Source organism: Triticum urartu, chromosome 3 (genome assembly GCF_003073215.2).
Source record: "Triticum urartu cultivar G1812 chromosome 3, Tu2.1, whole genome shotgun sequence".
NCBI lineage: Eukaryota > Viridiplantae > Streptophyta > Magnoliopsida > Poales > Poaceae > Triticum > Triticum urartu.
This window is the reverse complement of record NC_053024.1, coordinates 731125780-731149778: the sequence shown is the minus strand read 5'-3', so window position 1 is coordinate 731149778 and position 23999 is coordinate 731125780. Positions and strand designations below refer to the sequence as shown.

The 23999-nt window shown below is 45.9% G+C and overlaps 2 protein-coding genes across 3 annotated transcripts; one reads left to right on the top strand and one right to left on the bottom strand.

The window, feature by feature from the left end:
• The first annotated feature begins 7049 nt into the window (after window positions 1-7049).
• On the top strand, window positions 7050-8020 carry LOC125549496 (acrosin-like). The gene is made up of 2 exons (XM_048712902.1): window positions 7050-7316; window positions 7452-8020. The coding sequence occupies exons 1-2, from the start codon at window positions 7172-7174 to the stop codon at window positions 7697-7699; spliced, it is 393 nt and encodes a 130-aa protein (XP_048568859.1). The 5' UTR covers window positions 7050-7171; the 3' UTR covers window positions 7700-8020.
• Window positions 8021-17568: 9548 nt separating this feature from the next.
• On the bottom strand, window positions 17569-23408 carry LOC125549495. Of its 2 annotated transcripts, XM_048712900.1 has the most exons (8): window positions 23224-23407; window positions 21476-21618; window positions 21297-21386; window positions 20852-21028; window positions 20618-20764; window positions 20439-20495; window positions 19000-19143; window positions 17569-18107 (listed from the first exon to the last, which is right to left on the bottom strand). In XM_048712900.1, exons 2-8 carry the CDS (start codon window positions 21572-21574, stop codon window positions 17727-17729), a joined length of 1095 nt encoding a protein of 364 aa, XP_048568857.1. In that variant the 5' UTR covers window positions 21575-21618; window positions 23224-23407; the 3' UTR covers window positions 17569-17726. The 2 variants fall into 2 exon arrangements, with proteins under 2 accessions (XP_048568857.1, XP_048568858.1); XM_048712901.1 differs by lacking the exon at window positions 20439-20495 and having other exon boundaries at window positions 23224-23408.
• Window positions 23409-23999: the final 591 nt, after the last annotated feature.

The window sequence follows — 23999 nt, the reverse complement described above, 5'->3', positions numbered from 1 at the left end:
TCTTTTTCCGTTTCAAGTTTATTTTTCTTATACAATTTATTTCATAAATTCAAATTTTTTAAAAAACATTCTGAATTTCAAAAACAAATCAAATTATAGAAATTTTTCAGAATTCCAAAATTCTGTTGCTATTTAGAAAAATATTCAAAACTTGAAAAAGTTTCCCATAGTTTTTTCAAAATTGTTTGATATTTCTAAAAAGAAAATGCCATATTAAAAAATTCTCCAAATTTGAAAAATATTCGTGTTGCAGTGAAATTTTCACAATTCAAAATAATGTTAAAATATACATGTTTTCGAACAATGTTATGCCTTTTCAACACATGTTCCCGTTCTAAAAACATGCTCGCAAATTCAAATAATGTTCATGTTTTGGTAAAAGAAGTTGGTGTTTTCAAAAAATGTTTGTGAATTTTAAAAGATGTTCCTATTTCCAATTTTGTTCGGGTTTTTCTGAAAGTGTAAATAATTTTTAAAAAACTGTTCAGGATTTAAAAAATGGTTCATGTTTCCTAATTCAGAAACTTCATTCCTTAAAATCTCCTCAATTGAGAGGAAAAGTAGATTGAATAGTTCATGGGCCTTCTCTGACGTACGATGACGTAACAAAACTCTTAAATGCCCTCGATCAGTGAATGGAAAAATAGCGGATTGATTACTACATACTTGGCGAAACCGAGAAGCTAAATCTTCCTTTTTTTCACATGCACATAGGGTTTTGCTTGTGCATATAATTCTCACTAACTTTAAATGCATACTATTTTTTCTTTCGTTGCAACGCATGGACATATGTGCTATCTATACCTATTAATAAAGCAAAGTGTGTTTCGTCAAAATTTTCATCTGTTCACCATCGAAAATAATTTTTTCCTATCCGAGGTGGTACTAAATTCTTATGCGCTTGTCTGCAAGAAAAATTATTTTCTGTACATGGGCCGCGCGTTGTGGCCCAGCGAAGCCAGCCCACATATTTGTCTGCCCACGCAGCTGGCAAAATTCTATTTCCAACACAGGGCGACAAATAGTGGGAGTTTCACACAGGACAACCAATAATGGGCTGCCTCATTTTTCTTTTATTCTGTGTCTTACTTCTATTTTTATTTTAGAATTTATTTTGTAAATTAAAAATTCTCAAAAACCGTTAATGACTAGAAATAAACAAATTTTGGGAAATGTTCAGAATTCCAAAATTTTGTTGCTATTTTAAAAAATATTCGGAACGTGCAAAAACTTGCCCATTTTTTAATTTTCTATTGTTTCTAGAAATTGTTCGAGATTTCTAGAAAGAAAATGGCATTTCAAAAAATGCTCCAAATATAAAAATACATCATGTTTTAGTCAATTTTTCAAATTTTAAAATAATGTTCGTGTTCAAAATACACACATTTTCCAAAAAAACTTATGAATTTTGAACACATGCTCCCATTTGAAAAAAATGTTCAAAAATTTAAAATTATGTTCATGTTTTTATAAAAATAATTGTTTTTTAAAAATAATTTGAAAATTTTAAAATATGTTCCCTTTCATATTTTGTTCGCATGTTTTTGAAAGTGTAAATAATTTTCAAAAAAATGCTCACTATTTTAAAAATTATTCATGTTTCCCGCAATATTCAGAAACTTCATACCATGAAATCCCCTGGATTAAAATGATTGAAAGAAAATGTAGGTTGCATAATTCATGGGCTTTCTCTGGCATATGATGAGGTAACAAAACTCTGCTGACTTTAAAAGCATACTATTTTATCTCCCGTTGCAACGCACGGGCATATGTGCTAGTATATCTAAAGCAAGGTGCATTTCGCCAAATTTTTTATCCTTTCACCATCGAAAGGAGCATTTAGAATAAAAATATTTTTAATTTAATATCAACTGGCTAAATAAGGCCAAGAGCTGGAGAAGGCCACAAGTGCCCAGCAAGGGAGGCACCCCCCCCCTTTCCTAAGGGGGGGGGGGGGGGAATCCTACATGGAGGGGGAGTCCTACTCCCCCTCCCTTAGCCGGCGCCCCAAGGGGGCTCTTTCCCCCTTGGAGGCAGCCCCGTCTTCCCCCCAATCCTATATATACTAAAGGGTTTCCACCCTATGACAACAAATTTTGTTCTTTAATGTTCAAGATTTTGTAAAAATATTCGAGTTTAATTGCTCGGTCACAGGTTTGCAAAATATTCGTGTTCTTGAAAATATTCATGTTTTCAAAAACAATGTTTGACATTTGTTTTCTTGATCTGGTGCTACTATTGTATTATTTTTAATATATGGCGCCGCCTTTATGGACACCGGCGCCTGAGACCTCTAGTGGTTAGCACCACGTGGGCTACAGTAAGAGTTCCTTGTTAGATTATATAGGCATATATTTGTATATGGTAGACTATGATTTGTAGTCGTCTCTTGCCATATCTCTAGGAGAGACTTCTTGCCCTCTATGTCTTGTACTCTATATAAACCATCCGATAGGCTCAATATAACGTCCATCATCAATTCTACTAAATCCCTCTCTCCACCAAATCCCTCTCTACTACTTCTAATATGGTATCAGCCGCAAGTTCCTAGACCTAGCCGCCGCACACTTCCGCAATGTGTCGTCCCAGGGAGGTCGATCTCCATAATCTCCGCCGGCGGCAGGGCGACCCGTAGCAGGATTCGTCTGCCAATCTGTGATCGGTTGGAAATTATCCACTATGGGATCGAGTACCAATGCCACAGTTCCTCCATGACGGATGCTGGTCGTATGGTCTATCCTGTCGAAAGTGATCGGGAAAGCCCACCATGGATTGTACTTCGACGCTACGTGATCTAGTGCGTAAAAACGTCGTGTAGCATACGCTTTCTCTCCCTTTTAGGGATGTGGGTGACATAAATCAAGTTCACATCCTTCACTAGGAGGAAATTTCTTTTGGCCTCCATTGCTTGGCCTAGGGGTTTCATACTCGTTCTCAGTACGAGGCTGACTCCTTCTCGGGTTGTCGACTGCAATCTGCCGCCCTGCTTTATGACCTATCAATTCCGGTTTGAGTGATTAGCAGGTTTGTCCGAATTGTCGTGGATTTGGCAAGGCTTGTTGAGGATCTTGTCCAACGTAGGGCTTCTTCTTCTGGCTTCTTCATTGATTGCTAAACCCGCATTTACAATCGCCTCATCGGTGTCAGTGTCATTGCCTTTATGGCGATGCTTATTGTTTTTATTACATCGAGGATTCCCGCTTCCATAGCATACTTCCTAGGTACCGTGGTCGCTGCCGTGGCTAGTACTGCGAGCCATCCAGCTATCCTCCCCAACCACCATTGTCTCTGGCTTGTCTTGTCCGAGTTATCGCGCCAGCCATTCATCACGAATGTTGCGCCATAAAGCGGCAATCACTTCTGCGTCATAACAATCAACGATTTGATTCTTCCTGGTCAAAAATTGATTCCAAAACTTTTGAGTAGCTTCGCTGGGTTGCTGGATGATGTGACCCAGGTCATCGGCATCGGGTGCCCGAAAATAGCTGCCCTGGAAGTTAACTCAGAAGGCATGATCAAGCTCCTCCCAGCTGCCGATAAAGTTCTCGGGCAAGCTATTGAGCCAGTGCCTCGCTAGTTCTTTAAGCTTCAACGGTAGATATTTAATGGCTTGGAGATCATATCCTCGAGCCATATGGATGTGGCGATGGAATCCTGCATCTACACCACCAGGTCAGTGGTTCCATCGTATTGTTTGATGTTGACGGGTGTAAATCATTCTGGGAAATGATGATGCATGACCTCATCTGTAAAGCACATGGGTGCGCAGCTCCTCTGGCCCGAGCTATCGTTTCCCGGACATCTGTTGCTGTCCAAACACATGTGTTGTCCCGAGCCCCGTCGTGCTTTTCAATCCATGCTTGATACCCGGTCTGTCCAGCAGGCATGCGGTCTCTGGATCAATATATGGATCATGATGGAGCAGGTTGTGCGGTTAGTTTTCCCCGCAGATCATACAATAGAGAAGATGGGATCGGATCTTTGCCTTCATGGCGAGGTATTGCAGGTGGGGTCTCGAAGCCCATCCTTTGGTATATCCCGCCCTTTGGGAGGGCAGTCGGGCTGTCGGGGCGGTCATGCTTATAGGGTAGATTGCCGTCAACTTCATCATCTAATGATGGAAGCAGACGACATCGCGTGTAGAATTTGATTGGATCTATGCGTCTTTGCTCGAGGTCTTGTTCGGCTGCAAGGACCTCCACCCACTTATCATTGAGTGTGCCCTAGTTGGATAAGTGTCTCGCGCCCTTTAATACTTCGGGCGATGCTAGCGAGACACCGTAGAAATATTTCCAACTCAAGGAGGTTCTTGGGAACTTCGAACCCCTCGGATCCAAGGCTTACATCATCTTCCAATTCTGGCATGTGGTTACTGTCCTCTGGATTGTCGTGGCCCTCCGTCCATGCGGTGCCGTCGATTTGACCGGGTGTGGCATTATCGCATTTGCCTTGGCCCTCGGCGCCGCCCGGGGTGGTGTTATTACCAAAGGTGACATTATCGTTGTCGTTGTAGCTTGCGTCCCCTTTACCGGTGCATATAGAGTGCTTCTGTCGGTGTTTGGGGGATCCTTTTTCTTCTCCTCCTTGTCATCCTTGGGGGTATCCACCATGTAGACTTCGTAGGTAGAGGTTCCCATCCAGTTGCCTGTGTTGGATGGAGCAGCGCCGGACGAATGATTAACATCTTCATCGATGTCAGTTGCCTCCTTGGAGGCATAGTCCAGTACGTTGGTTAAATGTTCGACTATAGTCACTAAGTGTGTGGTAGGCGGGACATAAATTTCCCTATGATCGGATTTACATCTGATCTGATCATAAACTGAGGACTGACCCCGGAATCCCGATATTCTGGATTTGGTCTAGCATCTCGCTCGAAAGCGAGAGGTATATTGGGCCCATCTCTTGGCAGTAGGCGGGGCTAACTTGCACTATGCTCAAGGAAGAGGGTGACACGACTTCAGAGCGAGGATTAGCCAGGGCATGGGTCTGGTCTGATACTGATGTGTTTCGATCTGAACTCGATGCTAGTTCCGGAGCGTGACCTGATCCTTGGTACGGATTCGAGGTCGAGTCCATGGTTAAAGCCGCGGTGTCGGTGGAATGCCCCAACCGATCTGGCGTTCAGCCAGAAAGGGCAAGATCGCGTGAGAATCGGTAGTGTATTTAAATCTTCCAAATCTGATGAGCAGATTTGGAGCGAAGTACTCGACCCGGCCGAGGTGTCCGGCGGGATCGGCGTGAAGGACCATGCTACCGAACGGGAACAGTTTGCCTGGGATGAAGATTTTGCCGCAGCTAATGTCACTATTGATCTGGAGACGAGCCATTCATCCTTTTTGACCACATAGCATGACCTGTATGGGCCACCAATGTCGGTGCTACAACCGGCGGATCTCGGGTAGGCTATCTTGAGCTGTAGGTTTAGGAACAATGGTAGCTGGAAAAAAGGGAGACAATGTTTATCCAGATTCAGGCCCTCTTGAAGAGATAAACCCTATGTCCCGCTTTCATTGTATTAATGTGAGGGAGTATAGAGTACAAGATAATCTACCTCGAGATCGGATGATTGTGTTCTAAACCCTAAGGCTGGTAATCATGCCTCTAAAGACTAAACCCCTCGGCTTATATATGCACGAGAGTACCTAGGTTTACACATATGGTCGGATGTCAATATGTCAGCTAGAGATACACGCCAAGTCTTCAGAGGTATCCATCTAGACCACACCGGGTCTGTAGCTTCAATAGTCCATCCTTTTAGTGATCGTAAGGCCATAAGCCTGGCGGATGGACTATGGGCCGTATAGGTTGGCACCCCTTCGTCCAGGACACCATCAGCCCGTCCGTCCCCATTTCTTCCCTCTCCGTCCCCTCCATGTCTCCATCATCCTTCTGCTCATTGTCGGCTGCTAGCCGTGGCCTGGCAAAGAATCACCACCTATGCTATGTTGACACCGAAGCGGCGGCTGCAGCTATCGGAGGAGATCCGGGCCAGGCGCGATGCTTGGATCGCTGCTGGCCTGCTTCCGGATTCACCGCAGCCGTCGAAGGAGTAGGAGGATGCTGCCATGGACGCGAAGAAGGCAGAACCGGAGGAGGAGGGCACAGAGAAGGAGGAGCCGGAGGAGGTGATGGCGGCAAATCTAGCGCCTGGGGGCTCCGACATGGGCAACTCCATGGCGGAGTTCGAGCTGGCCCAGGCGGAGGAGGCGACGGAGCAGCAGGCCATCCTCGACTCCTTCAAGTCCGAGGCCCAGGTGGAGGGCAACCGCCTTACCCTCCACCGTTGCAGGGCGGAAATCGATGGGTTCTGCGTCGAGTTGGAGTCCGACAAGGAGCCTTTTACATGGTTTTGTACGAAAATGCTAATATAAAAATGCATACTATGATTGTTAGAGTTGCAATATGGGGTTCGTCTGGTCACTGTCCGTGGACACACCGGGACTCGTACGCGGGCGTTTGATAACTCAAATAAGGTACTACCCGTGGTTGTAGATGCTCTTAGTACTAACTCCGCTTCAAAATAATCAATGTCCTGCATTTTTTGTAGTATATAGAAATATATAACATCTAGAACATCAAATTAGGACAAAAATGCAGTCCGTCCGTTTATTTATTTTCTCCCTTGCCCTGCTCCCGTTGCCTTCCCTCCCACGTTGCCACGACGATTCGACGAACAGCGGCCACCCAAAAGATGATTGCACGTCCGTCCGTTCTCTCTAACTTCCTCCTGGCTTGCAGACAGTATAAAAACAAGTACTACCACGTGAAATGATATAGGCTGTACTACCTAGTGTCCCACAGATTCTGTTGTAACTGATAGGAAAAGATGTCCCACAAAATCGGCATCAAATAATGTTCGCAGCAGCAAAGGAGGGTAGCTCAACAACCAGCGTGTATAGCTGGTGCGGCGGTACTACGGGTTATGTATGACATCGCTTGTTTGACTCCATGGTACACGCATGCTGGACGCATCACACACCACACACCACACACGAATCGAACCGTGGTGCCCTAGTATACTAGTTTTACTGGGCTTAATCAATCAACTCGATCTTAGTTCGATCAATCTCCATCCTTCAGTCACTTCCGCAACAACGACATGCATATATATATAGTCTTGCCTGAGAAGAGGTTCTAGCTACTTCTACCTCCAAAACCTCAACAGCTAGCGATGCAGCAGCAGAGGCGCCTCTCTGTTCTTCTCCTCCTGCTACTGCTTGGGCTGATCACCACCCAGACCCAGACCCAGCAGCTTCCAGGACTAGTCACGGAGCCGCGCACATGTGTCCCAATCGTGTATGGTGCGCCTTGTGTAGGTAAGTAATACTCCACTGCGTAAGTACCGCCCGGCCAAGCTATTCGATTTCGGTATATATGCATGCTGCATCTATTTTATTCTACGCCGACCATATTTTCTTGTGCGAACTACAACTAATTAATCTGCGCTGCAGCTGAGGCTGCCCGGAGTCCGTCTCCGCCATCTCCTCATCTTGACCGTCCGGAGCACGGGCTGCCGACCACACCAACGCCAATCGACCATCAGCCGTTTCCGCCTCCGTCGCCACCGCTGCCGCCTCCATCGCCACTGCTGCCGCCACCACTGTCGCCACCATCGCGCTCTGCAGCCGCAGCACCGAGCCGTTTGTCACTGCTCCTCGCCATCCTGCTTCTTACGGCCGCTACACTCCTTGCTGGCTGACCCTCTTACGTATGTCACGTGAGCTTGAAAGAAATAAGTATGTTGCAGCCAGCCATTTGATTTCTTATAATGTTATGTCCTGAAGTGCAGTTATGTTAACCGCTGCGCCTTGCGGAACTCCTGTTATTCACGTGAGCTTGAAAGAAATAAGTACTGTAATTCAGGTTGTAGAATTTATCTCTGCAAACTTTTTGTCGTATGATAAGTTGTCAAAAAGGATCCCGAGGTTCCTGAGCTAAATTAGGCATGTAGTTCCTGGCTTGTTAAACTCAAAGTATTCGTCCACTCGTGTGATCCATACGAGGACCGTGATACGAATCATTTCCATGGTTCAGTTTACTCTGCCAAGAACGTTCTTTTGTGTCAATAGTTCCCCTACCTTTTGCTCTGGTTCCTCTTCGCAAGGTGTAAATGGCAAACTAAGACACAAATTATTGGATATTATAACCCCAAACTCCAAAACTAATACCAGAAGTGGCAGTACAAGTTTTCATGAAGAACTCTTAAATATGAACCGTACGTTACCTAGAAAGAAAGGATTAAAGCATAAGCATAAAGCCATAAACTAGTATTTTCACTATTTTCAGAAAGATGACAATGATTTTAGCATGGTTCTTAAAACTGATTGCTATCTGCACAAGAAACTGGAAAAAATGATTCAAAATCAGGATTGCTGACTGCATCTTCCATTTTCAATACCACCCGTCTTGACACTACCCTCAGAAAAAATAATGCTAGAACAAGCAGTACAGTGATAAGTGAGAAAGACAAACAGTAAGCTACAACTAAACCGATCTACATAATTACCAAAAAACTTGATAATTCTTTCAAGATCACAAAACAACTTTATAAGGGTCCACAAAAGAGCAGAGATAAAATTAGAATTCAGATTTCCGAACTGTAGTTATATGATTGTGCCTCCTCAATGATGATTCTTGAAAGAAAAAAAAGTAAAATAAGTAATGTGTTTTCAAAGAGTTTGAGTTCAAGATGGAAACTCGTCCGGTAATGCAAGACAGGGGCTTGTTTGGACAGCGTCTCACATCACATTGTTGCTACTGGTTTTTCGTTCTGTTTTTTAACTAACCTAATTTCACAATGGAAACATAAAAAGAAGGGTTTGGCTTCAAGGAAAACCATGCTTACAGCTAACACAATGGCAACCAGCAAAAATAAGAAGAACAGCCATAACTAAATAATAACAAGATAACCTAAAGCCAGGTGATGGAACACAATATTCAGCGTTAACAGCTAATGGTGAGGCAGTCCACAAGAGTCTGTGGCTGTGTTAACAAGCCATCCAGGATGGAGTTGGCGGCAGATGTGATGCTTTTATCAACAAGATGGTAAGCCTCGACCTTGTACCCCTTGTTGATTTCGAAGCTCGGGTAAATGGTGCCACCGGTGATTGAGCCAGAGGGGAAACCTTGATAGGTACAGAGAGTAAATTATGCATGCCCATGAGAATGCTCGACCTCCACCTAGGCTATTGACCAGGAATAGTGTCCTTGCGACTAGTTCTGCCGGATCAGGTCATAGCTCGGCCTAAGATTATCGATGGGGGCCAGAGAGCATGCGGTGAACCAGCAGTTGTCCCTGAGGTGCATGGTATCTCTTTCGTGGGAAACCAGGATATGCAGCTTATAAGCCACCTCCAGCCGTGGTGGGCTTATCTCCAGCACCATGAGAGCACCTTGATTGACGCAGTAGAAGCATTCTACGAAGATTATGGGTGCTAACTCCCACCAATCATCATGGTAGGATAGTGACATCCACTGGCCATCGCAAGGCTTGGTCATACCAAACATGCGGAATTCGTTGAAGAGAGCACCACTGTTGAGGCAATCCCAGAGCCACTGGCAGTTAAGCCATTCAAAGAGCAGAGCATGCCAAGAAGGCCATCTTCTGGAGGCATCAGCATGGCAACTGGTGGGAGGTCTATGAGGAGGTGGAGGGTAAGCCGGTTGAGTAGGCGGACGTGTTTGGGTTCATGGATCAGGATGACGAGGCCCTCAGTGGTGAGGCTGAGCAGGTTGTGGACATGGAGCTCGAGGGTCCACCTGGACACACTCGCCGGTGGATGTGTTGAGGAAGGACCGGCGGTTGGGCACGGCGAGTTCCTCCTGGAGCTTGGTCCACTAACCCCTATGAGCACCTCCGAAAGACTGAGCCGGCACATCATCTTGAGATTTACGAAGTCACCGTAGGCGCCTCGTCATCGACGGGAACGTCTCCTCCCACTGAAAGCGCATCGCCGGAAATCCTGAAATAAATCCAGGAATAATGCGAGCACCAGGATTTGAACCCTAGTGGGTTGGGGATACCACTGTCCACCTAACCATCAGCCTCCTGGGGGCGAGCCGGCGCTAGATTGGCGCGTGGGGGCGACCTAGCTCCCAGTCGTCAGCCCACAGGTCGTCCCGGGTTCGGTGATATTGTGTACGAAAATATGTGCAAACTCGGAGACTTTTGCACGAACTCGGCGAAACTTCGTTGAAATTTGAACAGAAAACATGAAAACATGCAAACTATGCCTAAACTACGCCTTGCCGCCACCGCCGTCGCCGCAGCCGTCGTCTACATGCCGAGAAGGCTGTAGAAGCGGGTGTAGTCGCCGCCGTCGTCATTGTCGTCATCATCGCGCGGCTGGCTTGGGCCGGCGCCGTCCCTGCTGCAGCCCTGGCCAGGGTCACCGAGGCGTGGTGGCGCGCTGGATGGCCCGTCCTCCTCATCATTGTCGAGGACGATGACGCCGCCCTCCTAGTGCCCATGGCGCCGGGCCTGGAGCTCCGCGTATGCCCGGCGCTGGCGGCGGACCTGCTCCCGGACGTAGTCCTCCTTCGCCCACTTGAGGGTGGACTCGTCGTCGGGGGCTGCCATCTCGACATGCTCCGGCTTCACCGAGAGCAGCCCCGGTTTGGGCTTCAGCCGGACTAGGCGGAGGGAGCGCCTCCCCAGAGCCAGAGCGGGCGGGGTGGGCCGGGCACCCTCGTTGATGACGAGGGCGCCGCTGCGGGTGCGGCGCCCGAGCGGCATCTCCTCCGGCTCGGGCTTGACGGGGCGGAGCGTGGCCGGCGAGCCGGAGCCCGACAACGAGGACGACCCCGGCTTCATCCACCGCGGCGGCGAGAGAAGGACGGCCGCGGCGGGTACTCGAGGCGCGTCACGTTGCTGCACTCAATGTGGTCGAAGATGGCCTCGAGGGTGCGGCCGGGCACGCCCCACCACTTGTGCCGCCCGTCGGCGTTGAGGCGGCCCCGCAGGATGACGCCCTTGGTGGAGGCGAGCTGCTCCTCGCGGCGGCGTTGGAAGTACATGGTCCAAAGGGTGTGGCTGTCGACGGCGCAGCGCGGCTTGTGCCGCTGCTCCTCCATCAGGGACGAGCGGATGCGGGCGATCTCGGCCCGCCGCGCCGCCCCTTTGGGCACCGGTGGCACCGGGACGCCGCCGCGCTCAACCTCCACGTCCCTGGCACCCACATGTCCGGGGGCGCCGGGTACTCGGCCTCGTAGAGCAGGCGCGCCTTCGGCTCTTGCGAGGTGGCGGCGGCCGGAGACGTTCGCCGCCGCTCCATCGCCTGGGTACCTCTCGGCCATCTTTCTCGTCGGCGGGAAGAGGGGAGTGTTGCTATCTATGCCGGGGAGGGGGGGGAGTGAGAGCTGTGGCGTCCATCGGCGGGGAGGTCGCCTTTTATAGCCATCGCGGGGCGGTGACGGGTTGCATGCCGGGCGACGCATGGCTGGACACGTGTCGCAGCGCGTTCACGCGCGTTCACTGCACCGCCCGTGAGGCGTCAATGGAGGCTGACCGGCGCGGCAACCTTCGCATTGATTCCTGCGGGAACCGAGGCGATGAGGGCGACGAAGCAGCGTCTCGCTGACTTGGCAGGCCCATCCGCTTTCGCGCCAAAACCGCTTGCCCGGCGCCACTGGGCGCCCTCCAGCGCGCCGGGTTCGCCCTGGGTCCGCCGGCGCCAATTTCGGCCCAAACCGGCGAAAAACGGGCTCCTGGGGGCGCGACTGGGCCGATATTTGGGCGCCGGCGCCGAAAAATCGCCTGGGAGGGCCTGTTGGGGGCATGGCTGGAGATGCTCTCAGTGCGGAGGTGGAGCAGACCCCATCGCGTCGCCGGCAGCAGCCGGGACGACAGTGTGATGGAGTTCAGTTCTGTTTTGACTTTGAAGAAAGTGTTGTACTTTTTGGTATGAGTTTTTTTAGTGGTATGAGAGGGCAATAGGCAAACTTTATGGCTAATGATTCCCATTGGCCGACCGGCCAAGCGAAGCGTAGATCGCAGCGTTATCTCTTCCCTCCATAACAAGGTAAATGTTTGTAGCCGGCAGGCCGGCCGAAGTTTGGGCCGGTCCATATGTGCCGTGGGATCTCTGTTTCGATCGTGCGTCCTTTGCATCACCCACGTAACAGAAGAAACGGCCGTATCCCCTAGGCGGAAAACCTAGGGTTTCGATCTCTTCCGGCAGCCCCCGCTGGAATCCATAATCTCCCACTACTTGTCGATCTCCGGGCAGCCCCCGCCGGAATCCATAATCTCCCACTACTTGTCGATCTGTTCGGCGGTACTAGGATCGGGGCTGCTTTTCTTCCTCTGTCTCGTCAAGAGGGAGGCGGAGTCAGCTGGTATGGATCGGATCGGGAGAGATGGCGGACAACGCAAGATCGCAGAAGATGAAGGGAGAGGAAACCACTGAGGAACTGCTTGCGAGGCTCACCTTGCAGGAAGAGGAGGAGGAGGATTTCATCTGGGAGGAAGAACTGCTGGACATGGCGGAACCGGCGAAGTGGCTGGCGATCGTTAGAGTCCATACACCAAAAACCTTTAGTCCCAACGCTCTATATGGGGATATGAGGGCGGCCTAGAATCCGGCACGACCGGTGGTCTGGAGGAAAATCCGTGAGAATCTCTTCACGGCACAATTTGGCTGTTTAGGGGACTGGAACAAGGCGATGTCAGAGGGTCCATGGCTGTTCAGAGATCAGGCGGTCATAATGAAGGAGTACGATGGCTTTAAAAACCCAGATTCGTTCAAGCTGGATAAATTAGCTGTTTGGGCACAAATCCATTGTCTCCCCGACAAGTTCTTGATTGAACCAGTGGTCAGAGGCTTGGCATCTAAGATCGGGGAGGTGCAAGAGGTACAATTGAAGCTACCTGCAGGCTTCTTTGGAGAGTTTGTCAGGGTGAGGGTGAAGCTCAACATTAACGCAAAGATTAAGAGGTTTGTCACAGGGACGAAGGGGGAGGAAAGGGTCAGGTATCGGGTTAAATACGAAAAGCTACCCATCTTCTGCTATAACTGTGGAGAGTTTGGGCATTGGCATGAGGAGTGTGGTGATGGGGAGCATGATGAATCAATGTTTGAGTGGGGGGAGTTTCTGTATGCTGATATCACCCATTTCAGGCCCGCTGGTCGGGGAAACTTCACGCCGCAGCGCGGAAGAGGAGGAGCTAGATCAGGAGGATGTGGAAGGGGACGTGAAGCTTACCACCCGAATCAGAGATGGCGCTTTAATGCACACCAGCAACAGAACAACACCAACGAAGCATCAATGGTGGACAGAGAGAAAGACGATGGGGTTGACATAGGCAAACTCCCATTGGAAGAGGGGTGGAGCAAAATCAGGTGTAGCTTTCAAATAAAAGAACCTCTGTTGAGAACGGAGCAAGTACGTCTGATGCAAACGGGGCAAAAGGGAATATGTCAAGGGAGCTAGTGGTCGCTCAGGCACTAGTCCCCCCCCCTCCCGCCTGTCTATGTTTCGCCCAGAAAGGAGAGCAAGAGGCCGAAGAAATCAAGGGCCGATGGTGAGCTGGAAATGACGGCAGTCCCAAGCGAATATAAGAAAGGTCCAGAGGATACAACAACACCAAATGCAGCATCAGCGGGCTCCCGCGAGGAGTGTCGCCGGGCACAATGAGTATTCTAAGTTGGAACTGTCGTGGGGCGGGCAAGGCCGCGACAGTTCGAGAACTACGCGATTTAGCGCGAAACTTTGCCCCTACCTTTCTATGTATTGTCATGACTCAGATAGATAGAACGAGGGTAGAAAACTTAGCAGGATCTATTGGCTATGATAATGGCTATGTTGTAAGTAGCCAAGGAAGGAGTGGAGGTTTAGGGATTTTTTGGAACAACCCAATAAAGATTGAAATTCTTGGTTATTCTGTTTATCACATTGACTGCTCTGTGGATGAACCGGACAAGGATAAATGGAGGTTGACACTTTTTTATGGCGAAGCACAAACAAACCTAAAACGTAAAAGTAAATAAATTGCAGCAAGGTATTTTTGGTTTATAGATCTGAAAATATATGATGGAAAATAGACTCGGGGGCCATAGGTTTCACTAGAGGCTTCTCTCTTGAAGGAAAATAATACGGTGGGTGAACAAATTATTGTCGAGCAATTGATAGAAAATCACAAAGTTATGACGATATCCAAGGTAATGATTATGAATATAGGCATCATGTCCGCTTCAAGTAGACCGACTCCTGCCTGCATCTACAACTATTACTCCACACATCGACCGCTATCAAACATGCATCTAGAGTATTAAGTTCATAAAGAACGGAGTAACGCCTTAAGTAAGATGACATGATGTAGAGGGATAAACTCAAACAATATGATGAAAACCCCATCTTTTTACCCTTGATGGCAACAACACAAATACATGCCTCGCTACCCCTACTTTGTCACTGGGTTAGGACACCACAAGATTGAACCCAAAACTAAGCACCTCTCCCATTGCAAGAAAAACCAATCCAATTGGCCAAACCAAATCGATAATTCGAAGAGAAATAAAAAGATATCAAATCATGCATATAAGAAGTTAGAGAAGATTCAAATAATATTCATAGATAATCTGATCATAAATCCACAATTCATCGATCTCGAGAAACACACCGCAAAATAAGATTACATCAGATAGGTATCCAAGAACATCGAGGAGAACATTGTATTGAAGATCAAAGAGAGAGAAGAAGCCATCTAGCTACTAGCTATGGACCATTAGGTTTGTGGTAAACTACTCACGCTTCATTGGAGGGGCACTAGGGTTGATGTAGATGCCCTCCGTGATCGAATCCCCCTCTGGCGGGATGCCGGAAAAGGCCCCAAGATGGGATCTCGTGGAAACAGAGGCTTGCGGTGGCGGAAAAGTATTTTGGTGGACGCTTCTGTTGGTTTGAGAATATTTGGGAATTTATAGGCCAAGAATTAGGGTTAGAGGAGTCATGTTGGGCCCACAAGCCAGGGGACGCCCCCCCCTAGGGCACGCCCTAAGGGCTTGTGGAGCCCTCGGGACTCTTCTGCCTTTGTCTCCAAGTCCTACGTGTGTCTTCTGGTCCAAGAAAAATCATCGTAAAGTTTTATTTTGTTTGGACTCTGTTTGATATTCCTTTTCTGTAAAACTCAAAAATAAGGAAATAACAGAAACTGGCACTAGGCTCTGGGTTAATAAGTTAGTCCCAAAAATAATATAAAATAGCATAATAATGCATATAAAACATCCAAAATAGATAACATAATTATAGATAAGTTGGAGACGTATCAGAACACTATCGTCCGCGCCGGTCTTCGTCACGCTGTCAGGTTCTTCCCCGCCTAGTTTGAGCATCACCATCGCACTCCTAACCCAGCCGCCGCCACCGTCAAGCTGCCGACACCGCTCTTCTTTGATGCTGCTACCGCTCGCTCACCCGAGCCGCGTCGCCCGTCCAATCCCCCTTCGTCTTCGTCCAGCACCAGCTCATTGCTAGCGTCGCCGTCCTCTTCCCCGACCACTTCGTCTACTCCTACTATCGTTGGCGACATTGGCCCCGCGCCGATTGGCGCCGCAAACGTCGTCGAGTACTTCTCTGCCGCCCCCTACGATTCCTCCGAAAAGGCATACAACTTGTGCAGGTCCCCGTCTAAGCATGCCCAACGCTGGCAACACCGACGCGTGCCTTCGTCCCCAATGTGTTCCCAGGCCTGGCAAGCCTGGAGCAGTGCATCGTCAACACCGACTTCGTCCGTCTACGCATTCCCGGTGCGGGCAACACTGACGCAGGCCTTCGCTCACGACGTATCCCCAAGTTTGGCAAACCCGACATGACGCCTCGTCAACATCATCTTCTTTCTGGCGCACCACTACTTTGACACCAGTGCGCCCATGGCTAATTTGGCGCCTCCTTGTGCCCACGGCTCCACGGTGACTACCTCGACACCGGCCTCCCCGACTAGACATCGACCACGGCTACACCACCCTTGCTCTCGGCTACCTCGCACGGCAACCTCGACCGCAGCTACACCACCCTTGCTCTCGGCTACCTCGACAACGGCACAAAGGGCTACCACCCCACTTGAGCAACTCGTCCGCTTCCTCTACAGTCAACGCATCCGCGACGCGACATCGTCCACAACACTCCAGCTACGACTACAGGGGGATGTCAGCCCATCGGCTGCTATTCTCTCCAGTCTGACCGTCCACGACGCTCCTATTGTCTGCGGCGCTACCGCTACGACTTCAGAGGGATGTTAGAGTATATAGGCATATATTTGTATATGGTAGACTATGATTTGTAATCATCTCCTGCCTTATCTCTACAAGAGGCTTCATTCCCTCCAAGCCTTATACTCTATATAAACTGCCGGAGAGGCTCAATAAAATATCCATCATCAATTCCAAGAAATCCTCTCTACTCCATCTAACATTTCTGGTTTCAAATGCCCGCTTCCCAGTTTTATATCTTGTGATATTTTTGACTTCTGTACAACTTCTGCCTATGTGAAGGGCTGGCACATCACAGCTCCGCAAATACAAAGTGACAACAATCTCTTGCTTCCGAAAAATTAGTACCACCTCGGCCTAAAAAAAATAGTACCACCTCGAATAGAATAAACCTCATAAAATATAATGTATGTGAACGGACCAAAATATTTGTGAAACATGCCTTCCTTTATTATTAGGTATAGATTTAACTGTGATGCCCATTGTGAAGGGAGGATTTCATTTACAATCTTGGTAATTTTTTTAATAGATAGCACTGAAAATACACTTAAAAATTGGATTATGCTCTCAGCACTAACTTAGCATTTCTGGAGAGGTACACTGCTGGAAAATTGAAAGAAGCGGGCGCATGTGAACAACAGGATGGTTTACATAACTATGAGAGAAAAGGTTAACACAAATGTCAGGGCACTAAGCACAATGGAGTGGTTGATGGTATAAATTCACATTATTTTGTTTTATCAACTATAACATGGCATTTAGAACTCTTGATTAAGATATACTTTATATTCAACAATAATTTAAATGTGAATTGTTATTTAGTTTCATACACCCTTGGGTAAATAAAATAGTCGTCTTGCGATTAATCACTAAGCTGCGTAGAAAGAATATATTTTTTTCATGTTCAAGTTTTCTACCTAGCATTTACATATCTTATTATTTTCCTTTGGCAAAACCAAAACATACAATCAAACGAAAAGGCATTACATTTTAAATTTTCCAACGAAGAGTCACTTGGTGAAGATAACATATGGAGTATCTTTGACAACAATATTCCCTCACATATCATACTACTCCCTCCGTAAACTAATACACAGAGGGAGTACTAAATATCTATATAATGCGTTCCCTCAAAAAAATTATATATGGGACTATGTATTTTGATCATTAAAAATGAATAGAGATGATGCCCGCACACTTGCGCAAGCCAGATTACTATTTGTTTTAATAATAAGTAATATATGGTGGCATACATTAAACGATGAAGAGAACACACTCATTAAAGAAAAATCCAAAGACATCACTCTATAAAAAATGCAGTTTTAAGGAAGCCGACAATATGCACAGTAGGAAACAGAAAAACATAGAAGTTTACTAATTTATAACTGAAAAGTCAAGCTTGATTATGACAAGAAATTTTATGATGTACATACAGTATAATTAAAGTGGCGACGGAATTCAACACATTAGAATTAAATGGGAGGTCTTAAAACCAAAGCCGTGTCTACTTGGATTTTCTTACTCGCAGTACATGCCGCAGCACTTGATACTAGCCGTCCCTCCAAAGTAAGCGGACACCTTGCCGTCCCTGGTCTTGAACGTCTCCACCTTATAGCAATCGGAGCTGAGGTTTTGATATAGTTCAAGCGGCCTATTCCAGTTTTGGCCCATATCCATCACCTCCAAGCCATGGATGTAGGCACTCTTTCCATAACCTTCTGACGGAAGGCTGCCGCTCCCCATTTCGGTCGTCGTGTACCTGTTACCGGTATGCATGTTGCAGAGCTGCCCTCCCCAAAATGCCGCCACGCCATTCTCAAACTGTGGAAACTGCTCCCGCGGCCAATACCCCAGTAATCGGTCGTTGTACATCACGCACCATCTCCCGGTTATTTCATCCTGTATGCTCGTGTTATTAGTTAATTACATGGGCAGATACAGGGAAAAGAGTAGATTCGCAAAACTAAAACAACGTCTGCCCCAACTAATAACATACTCCCTCCATCCAAATATACACTGCCTAATACTTTTCCAATGTTATCTTTGACCACAGATTAGACCAAACAATGTATGATGTGTATGTTTACAAAAAGTATACAGTTAAGCTCGGATGCAAAAGGAGTTTCTAATGAATTACTTTTTTGTATCATGCATCTCATATCTTATTAATCTTATTATCCATGGTCAAAGGCAACTTCAAAAATTAGGCCCTTTAGATTTGGATAGAGGGAGAATACGTATGTATGCTGCTATCACACTACACCTTCATGATGACCGTTTTTACCTACATGCATATGCATGTGTGGTTCAAAAACACAGAAATGATATATTGCAATGTCATTTTGGATTGAAGATTGTTATTTCACATCCATATTTCAAATGTGTACTATATTGTTGCATCAACAAATGAGTATGCATCGAATTAATACTTCTGAAAAGGTTTTCTTAGTTATAAATATAGTGCATCGTGGATTCAGACAGATTAAGTAAAACAAACATTTCACATAAGATAAATTTGTAAGGAACAATTTTTTTCAAGGTTCTCCTACCAAGAGCATTTGAATCAAGGGTATCTTAGAGATAGTTTAATAAAATTGACCTTTATTTTTTAAACTCAGTTTTCATAGAACTAGACAAAGTTTTGTAAAATATACTCCCTAGATGTGAAGCTATTCCTTAAACTAAATTTAGATGATATATTTTTAGGGCTCTTGAAAAGATTTTTTTTACTTCCCATGGTCCAGTTATATACGAACTACATACCTATTACACTGCTTGAACTTTTAGTTACCTTGTATAGAGTGAGTTGAATCTCAGTCTGCCCCCCACCAAACTCTGATAAAGGAGTTAAGGCCGCACCAAAAGCATACTCGTTTGATATTTGTACAAACCCATTGCATTTCAGATTGAAGCAATCAATGCCACGAGGTGGGTCCTGAAGAATTAGCTCCAAAGGAGTAATTTGTTAGTACCATCGGAGTATGTTTGTGGCTTTCAAAAGTCGTCCACATAAAAGTAAAGGCCGTACCAATATATGCATGCTGCTAGTACATTTTTATTCTGTCTCAAAAAAGCATCCTAACTAGTATATTTTCAAAAAAATAGATATCAAAAACCATATTGATGTATGCTCAACCTCAGTTTTATTTCTGTTAACAAACGTGGTAGTCTTGGATAATGAGCTTGCAGAAGCCTACTGCTTCTCTTTGCAGAGTGGTTTTGTGGTGGGAAATGACCTCACCGCAACATTTTGGGATGATACTTTGGTAGGAGATGCCCCCCCCCCCCACCACCACCACACGGGAAAACAATACCCATGTCTATATAACATCCGCCAAGCTGATGTGATTTAGGGCCCAAGATGTTTAATTCGCCACCACCTATGAGTAGTATGAATATGTTCATCAACTAGTTGGTGAACATTTACCAACAGTGGAAGGCTCAAATTCGTGTGGGAGTTAGCGCTTTTACTTTGGTTATATGGAATTGTCTCAATAACTATTTTTTAACATGACAAAAGTTCCAGAAAATTTACAGGTAATTTCCCAGGCTTTTAATTGGATCCATACGTGCTCGTATCTTCGCCGGGAAGAGAAAGGGTGTTTATGGTCTCTAAGTGAAACATGTGGGAGACAACTGCTTGAGATTTATCCAACGATTTAGGTGTGAGCACAGGAAAAGGATATGTGACCCATGAAGCTTCATATGTTCCTTATCACTTCTGCAATATATAGATCTTGTAACCGGTGCAATAATTAATTAAGTGTTATGTGCATCAACCGATGCAGAGTTCCGAGTGTTATGCCTCTTTCCGAAAAAAAATGAAGTACAAGTATAGTTATTGGTAGCAGCCTAACAAGGCGAAAAACTAGTAGTCAACATCTGAACAACTAAAGGGTGCATTCAGTGGCGGACCCAGGAATGAGCCAAGGCCCAGGCGAACTGGGCCAAGGCCCAGGCAGCTCTGTTGTTGACTGTAGCAATTTACTGTAGCTACAGTGCACTAGTATATGAAGGACATGGGCCTCACGCCCCAGGCCGCTGCCCCTTTTGCCTGGGGCCTAAATCCGCCCATGGGTGCATTGATACGTAGCATCAATTGCATTAATTTTTAAATAGTGACATATAGATTAATACATTTAACATATAGGTGCATTGATCTGTAACATATATTTAATGACGTGCTATATGATTTTATTATAATTTCCAAGGAGAGATTCAAGGTTGTACCACTGTGCGAATAAATAATCTCGTTTCACCATCATCTTCGTATAAAGATGGACTGACCTGAAAGAACCAATAACTATTTAGTTTGTCCTCGACCCTTTTAGCTTTCCATGAAAAGGCAAGTGTAATACTACTAACAATGAAAGTTAGAACACGATGCTAAGAATATGGAGGAACGTTACCATCCAACCATACTGAATGTACGACCCATTTTCGTTGTAGATATTAATTGCACTGACGCTCCACTCATTTGGCTCAACATTTATTGACCAGGCATTTATATCCGCCCTTGCTCCATATACAGTTTGGTATGTTTCAATACCAGCAAACTGGTAAATCATAATAAAACATCATCATCATGTAACTTTATCTGAGATCGCGTATAGTAGTAATTGGTGATTATCAAGTAAACTCACCTCTATTTTGCATGCAGTGAGTTGTTCCTGCTCAAGCTCGACATGAGATTTATTTGTCATCCTTCTAATAGGAATTGTGCCACTTGGACAGTTTCCACTCTTCTGCCATATTTGATGAACCACTGCACTTGTGGTTGCATTGGTTTTCTTATTATTCGTGCTAAACATCTGTTGCATCTGGTACAGCACAAAAGCATAAAGTTAATTAGGTTGCCCTCAGTGATCAAGGCTATAAGGAGGTATAAGAAAATGTAGTTTTGTGCCCACAAAATGTAATATTTTTTCTATTTTCTTTAAACTTATGGATTGCATATAGGTCAACTTTTAAGTTTACTACTTCAACTATTTTACATACAGTGATATACTAGTATAAGCTAGTGGCACTACTTGTATTTAGATATCCTCACAGGCAAGAAATTAAAATAATTGTAACAACAAACGTTACCTCAAATTTTGTGTCATTTTTTATAACCAAATGCTCAAAAGATGGTTGCTGGTAAATATCAACACACTCGATTATATCACCATCTTCGCTCTGTAAATATAATAGGAAACTATGTCTTGGTAAGTAACCATAATGAAATAGAGTGAAGTTAGAAGTTTTAGAGTAAAATGGACGCACACCTTTATAAACTTGATAACTGACTTTGTTGAATCTCCGGTGCTGATTAACAAAAGCAAAAACATCCACAAGACAACCAAAAGCTTCGAATATTTTTTCATCTCAGCTACCTCCAAGCTTGTGAATTGCTTGCTCAACCCCAAAGCTTATAAAGACAAATAATGAAAAGTGAATGTGTTATTTAAGTCATGCAAACAAGTAGAATGAAAAACTGAATCTATAAACATATTTGTTGGGTCAATTTCACAGAAAAAAAAAACTCCTAATAGAAGACTGAGGGAAAAGTGCATATGGCCCAGAATAGCCAGGGCTGTATTTGTTTCAGTTCACAGCATAGTATGTACGACTAACTGGGGCTGCTAAATGTGACAACTTTTGACTGACCTATATTGCAGTAGATGCTCACAATATAAGCAAGGTTTTGATATATGCACACCATATTGTGTATACTGTCTTATAAACGACAATAACTCAACCAAAAGTTGTTCCTTCTGTTTGAGCACATATCACACTAAATAATTGCTTGCGCTGATGATCGGACATAGTTTATTTAATTAGACAACAAGTATATCCATACAAAAAAGTAAGTTACAAATTTAACAAAGATTTATATTAGCACGCACCAAACAGTGGGTATTAACCGACAGGTTTGTTGTACAAAGACAATTTGGACTTTAGGAGACCAAAACCATCATGACAAATTAACAGTAAGAAATAAAATAGTACTGTACATCCCTTTGCGCCATATCAAATTAAAGGCTGCATGTATTGGGGTAGACAAGCTCCATTATGTGATTTACTGTAGTAGACTTGAAACCTCATTAACCATCATATAATTCAATGCATCGAATCAAGGTTCAGTGGCTTACCAAATTGACCAATTTTTTAATCAAGTGACTCTCTAGTGCCTATATGTTCACTGTATTCAATTTGCTCAGCTGGTATATTTTAACTGCACAAATAGGGTTTGTCGAACCTTAACTGAACAAGTGGCTTATGCATGGTTCTGTAACAGATCTAATTAGCTACCAGAGAGTCATATATATGAGAGGGACTGACAAACAAAGAAGTTTTACATGCACTTATGTGCTAACGAGAACCATTACTGTCGATCAAACTTATGGCACATGAGATTAGTTAGCTAATGAAACTGGTGACATTAGTGACCTTGTCCATGTGAGCCCAATTTACTGAAACGCTCATGAACAAGAGGATCTGACTTGTATGGGGCATAGATTATTTGTGGCTCAATAAAGAGGCGTGCGCGCACCCACACACACCACACTATACAAAGATAGAGATTATGGAGAATGGACAAATCCAATTTCACAAAGGCCCCGTTTGGAGCGCAGGAATAGGAAAACCACTTTGCTCCAACAGGGCATAAACATCTCAATTATCACCATGTGCTTACAATAGCAATGACAGGGGTCTGTTGATGGGGTGAATATCCACAAAACTTCTACCTAATTGCTCAACTTTATTCATGCATTGTTTAGCTGCTAACTAATAAACGTACTGACATGTGCGTAAAAACTCAGAAGACAACTCAAGGGGTTGATTAATCAAAACGCTAGAAGTTCAAGATGGACTACTCTGCTACTGTACCAGCAAGGCAAAAACAGAGCAGCTAACCATGGAAATGACATTCCACAACTAGTTAGTTCTGCGCAGAAATGGCAGGCGCCTGAACAATGGGCTACTACGGATGAATGCAGACTCGGCCAAAATTCAGAGTCCGGAGGCTCACCTGGTTTGACAAACTTGGTGCGGAGATCCAGATCTTTCCGAGGAGAAGGAAGGCTACTTGGGCAAGGGGAGGGAGAAGGGCGTGGGGAAGGGGAGGGGGGGTTGCTCGTGACCAGGAGGTTCAAGTGGACGAGCAGGCTTCATGTAACTTGAGCCCAGGCATCATGCATGTTCAGCCGAAGGGGATGCGGAGAGAGAGAGAGTTATCATCAGAATCGACTACGGAGCGTCGAAAGAGAATATAGTCAAATCATGAAGTATCCGTGCATGCTAGGGCTGGACACGAATCGAGCCGAGCCGAGTTCAGTCCGAGCCGGCCTTTGGCTCGCCTAAAGCGAGCCGAGCTCGGCTCGGCTCGTTGGTTGAACAAGCCTGTTTTTGGAGGCTCGGCTCGTTTTGTCTCTGGCTCGGTCCAGCTCGAGCAGCTCGCATGTGCACTGCTAATGTGTGTGCAAGCCTGTGCTTGCGGGCGTCGGGCGGCGGACGCTTGGCCAGGCACCATAGGAGGGATGAACGGCGCCATCGGTGCCAAGAGCGAGCCGTCCAGTGTCCGGCGCGGCGAGGACGACGGCGGCATCCGGCGCGGCAAGGAGGACGACAGCTACACTCTATACAATCAAGCAGAAGCATTGATCCATCCATCCATCAAGCCCTACATCCATCCATGCATCCATCGCGTGCCTGCGCAGCCATGCAGGGAGCATGTGTGTCCTCTGCCGTCCGTGCGCCAGTGCAAGGGAGCGCGCGTGACTGAGTGCCGAGCGTGTGCGCGCCGAG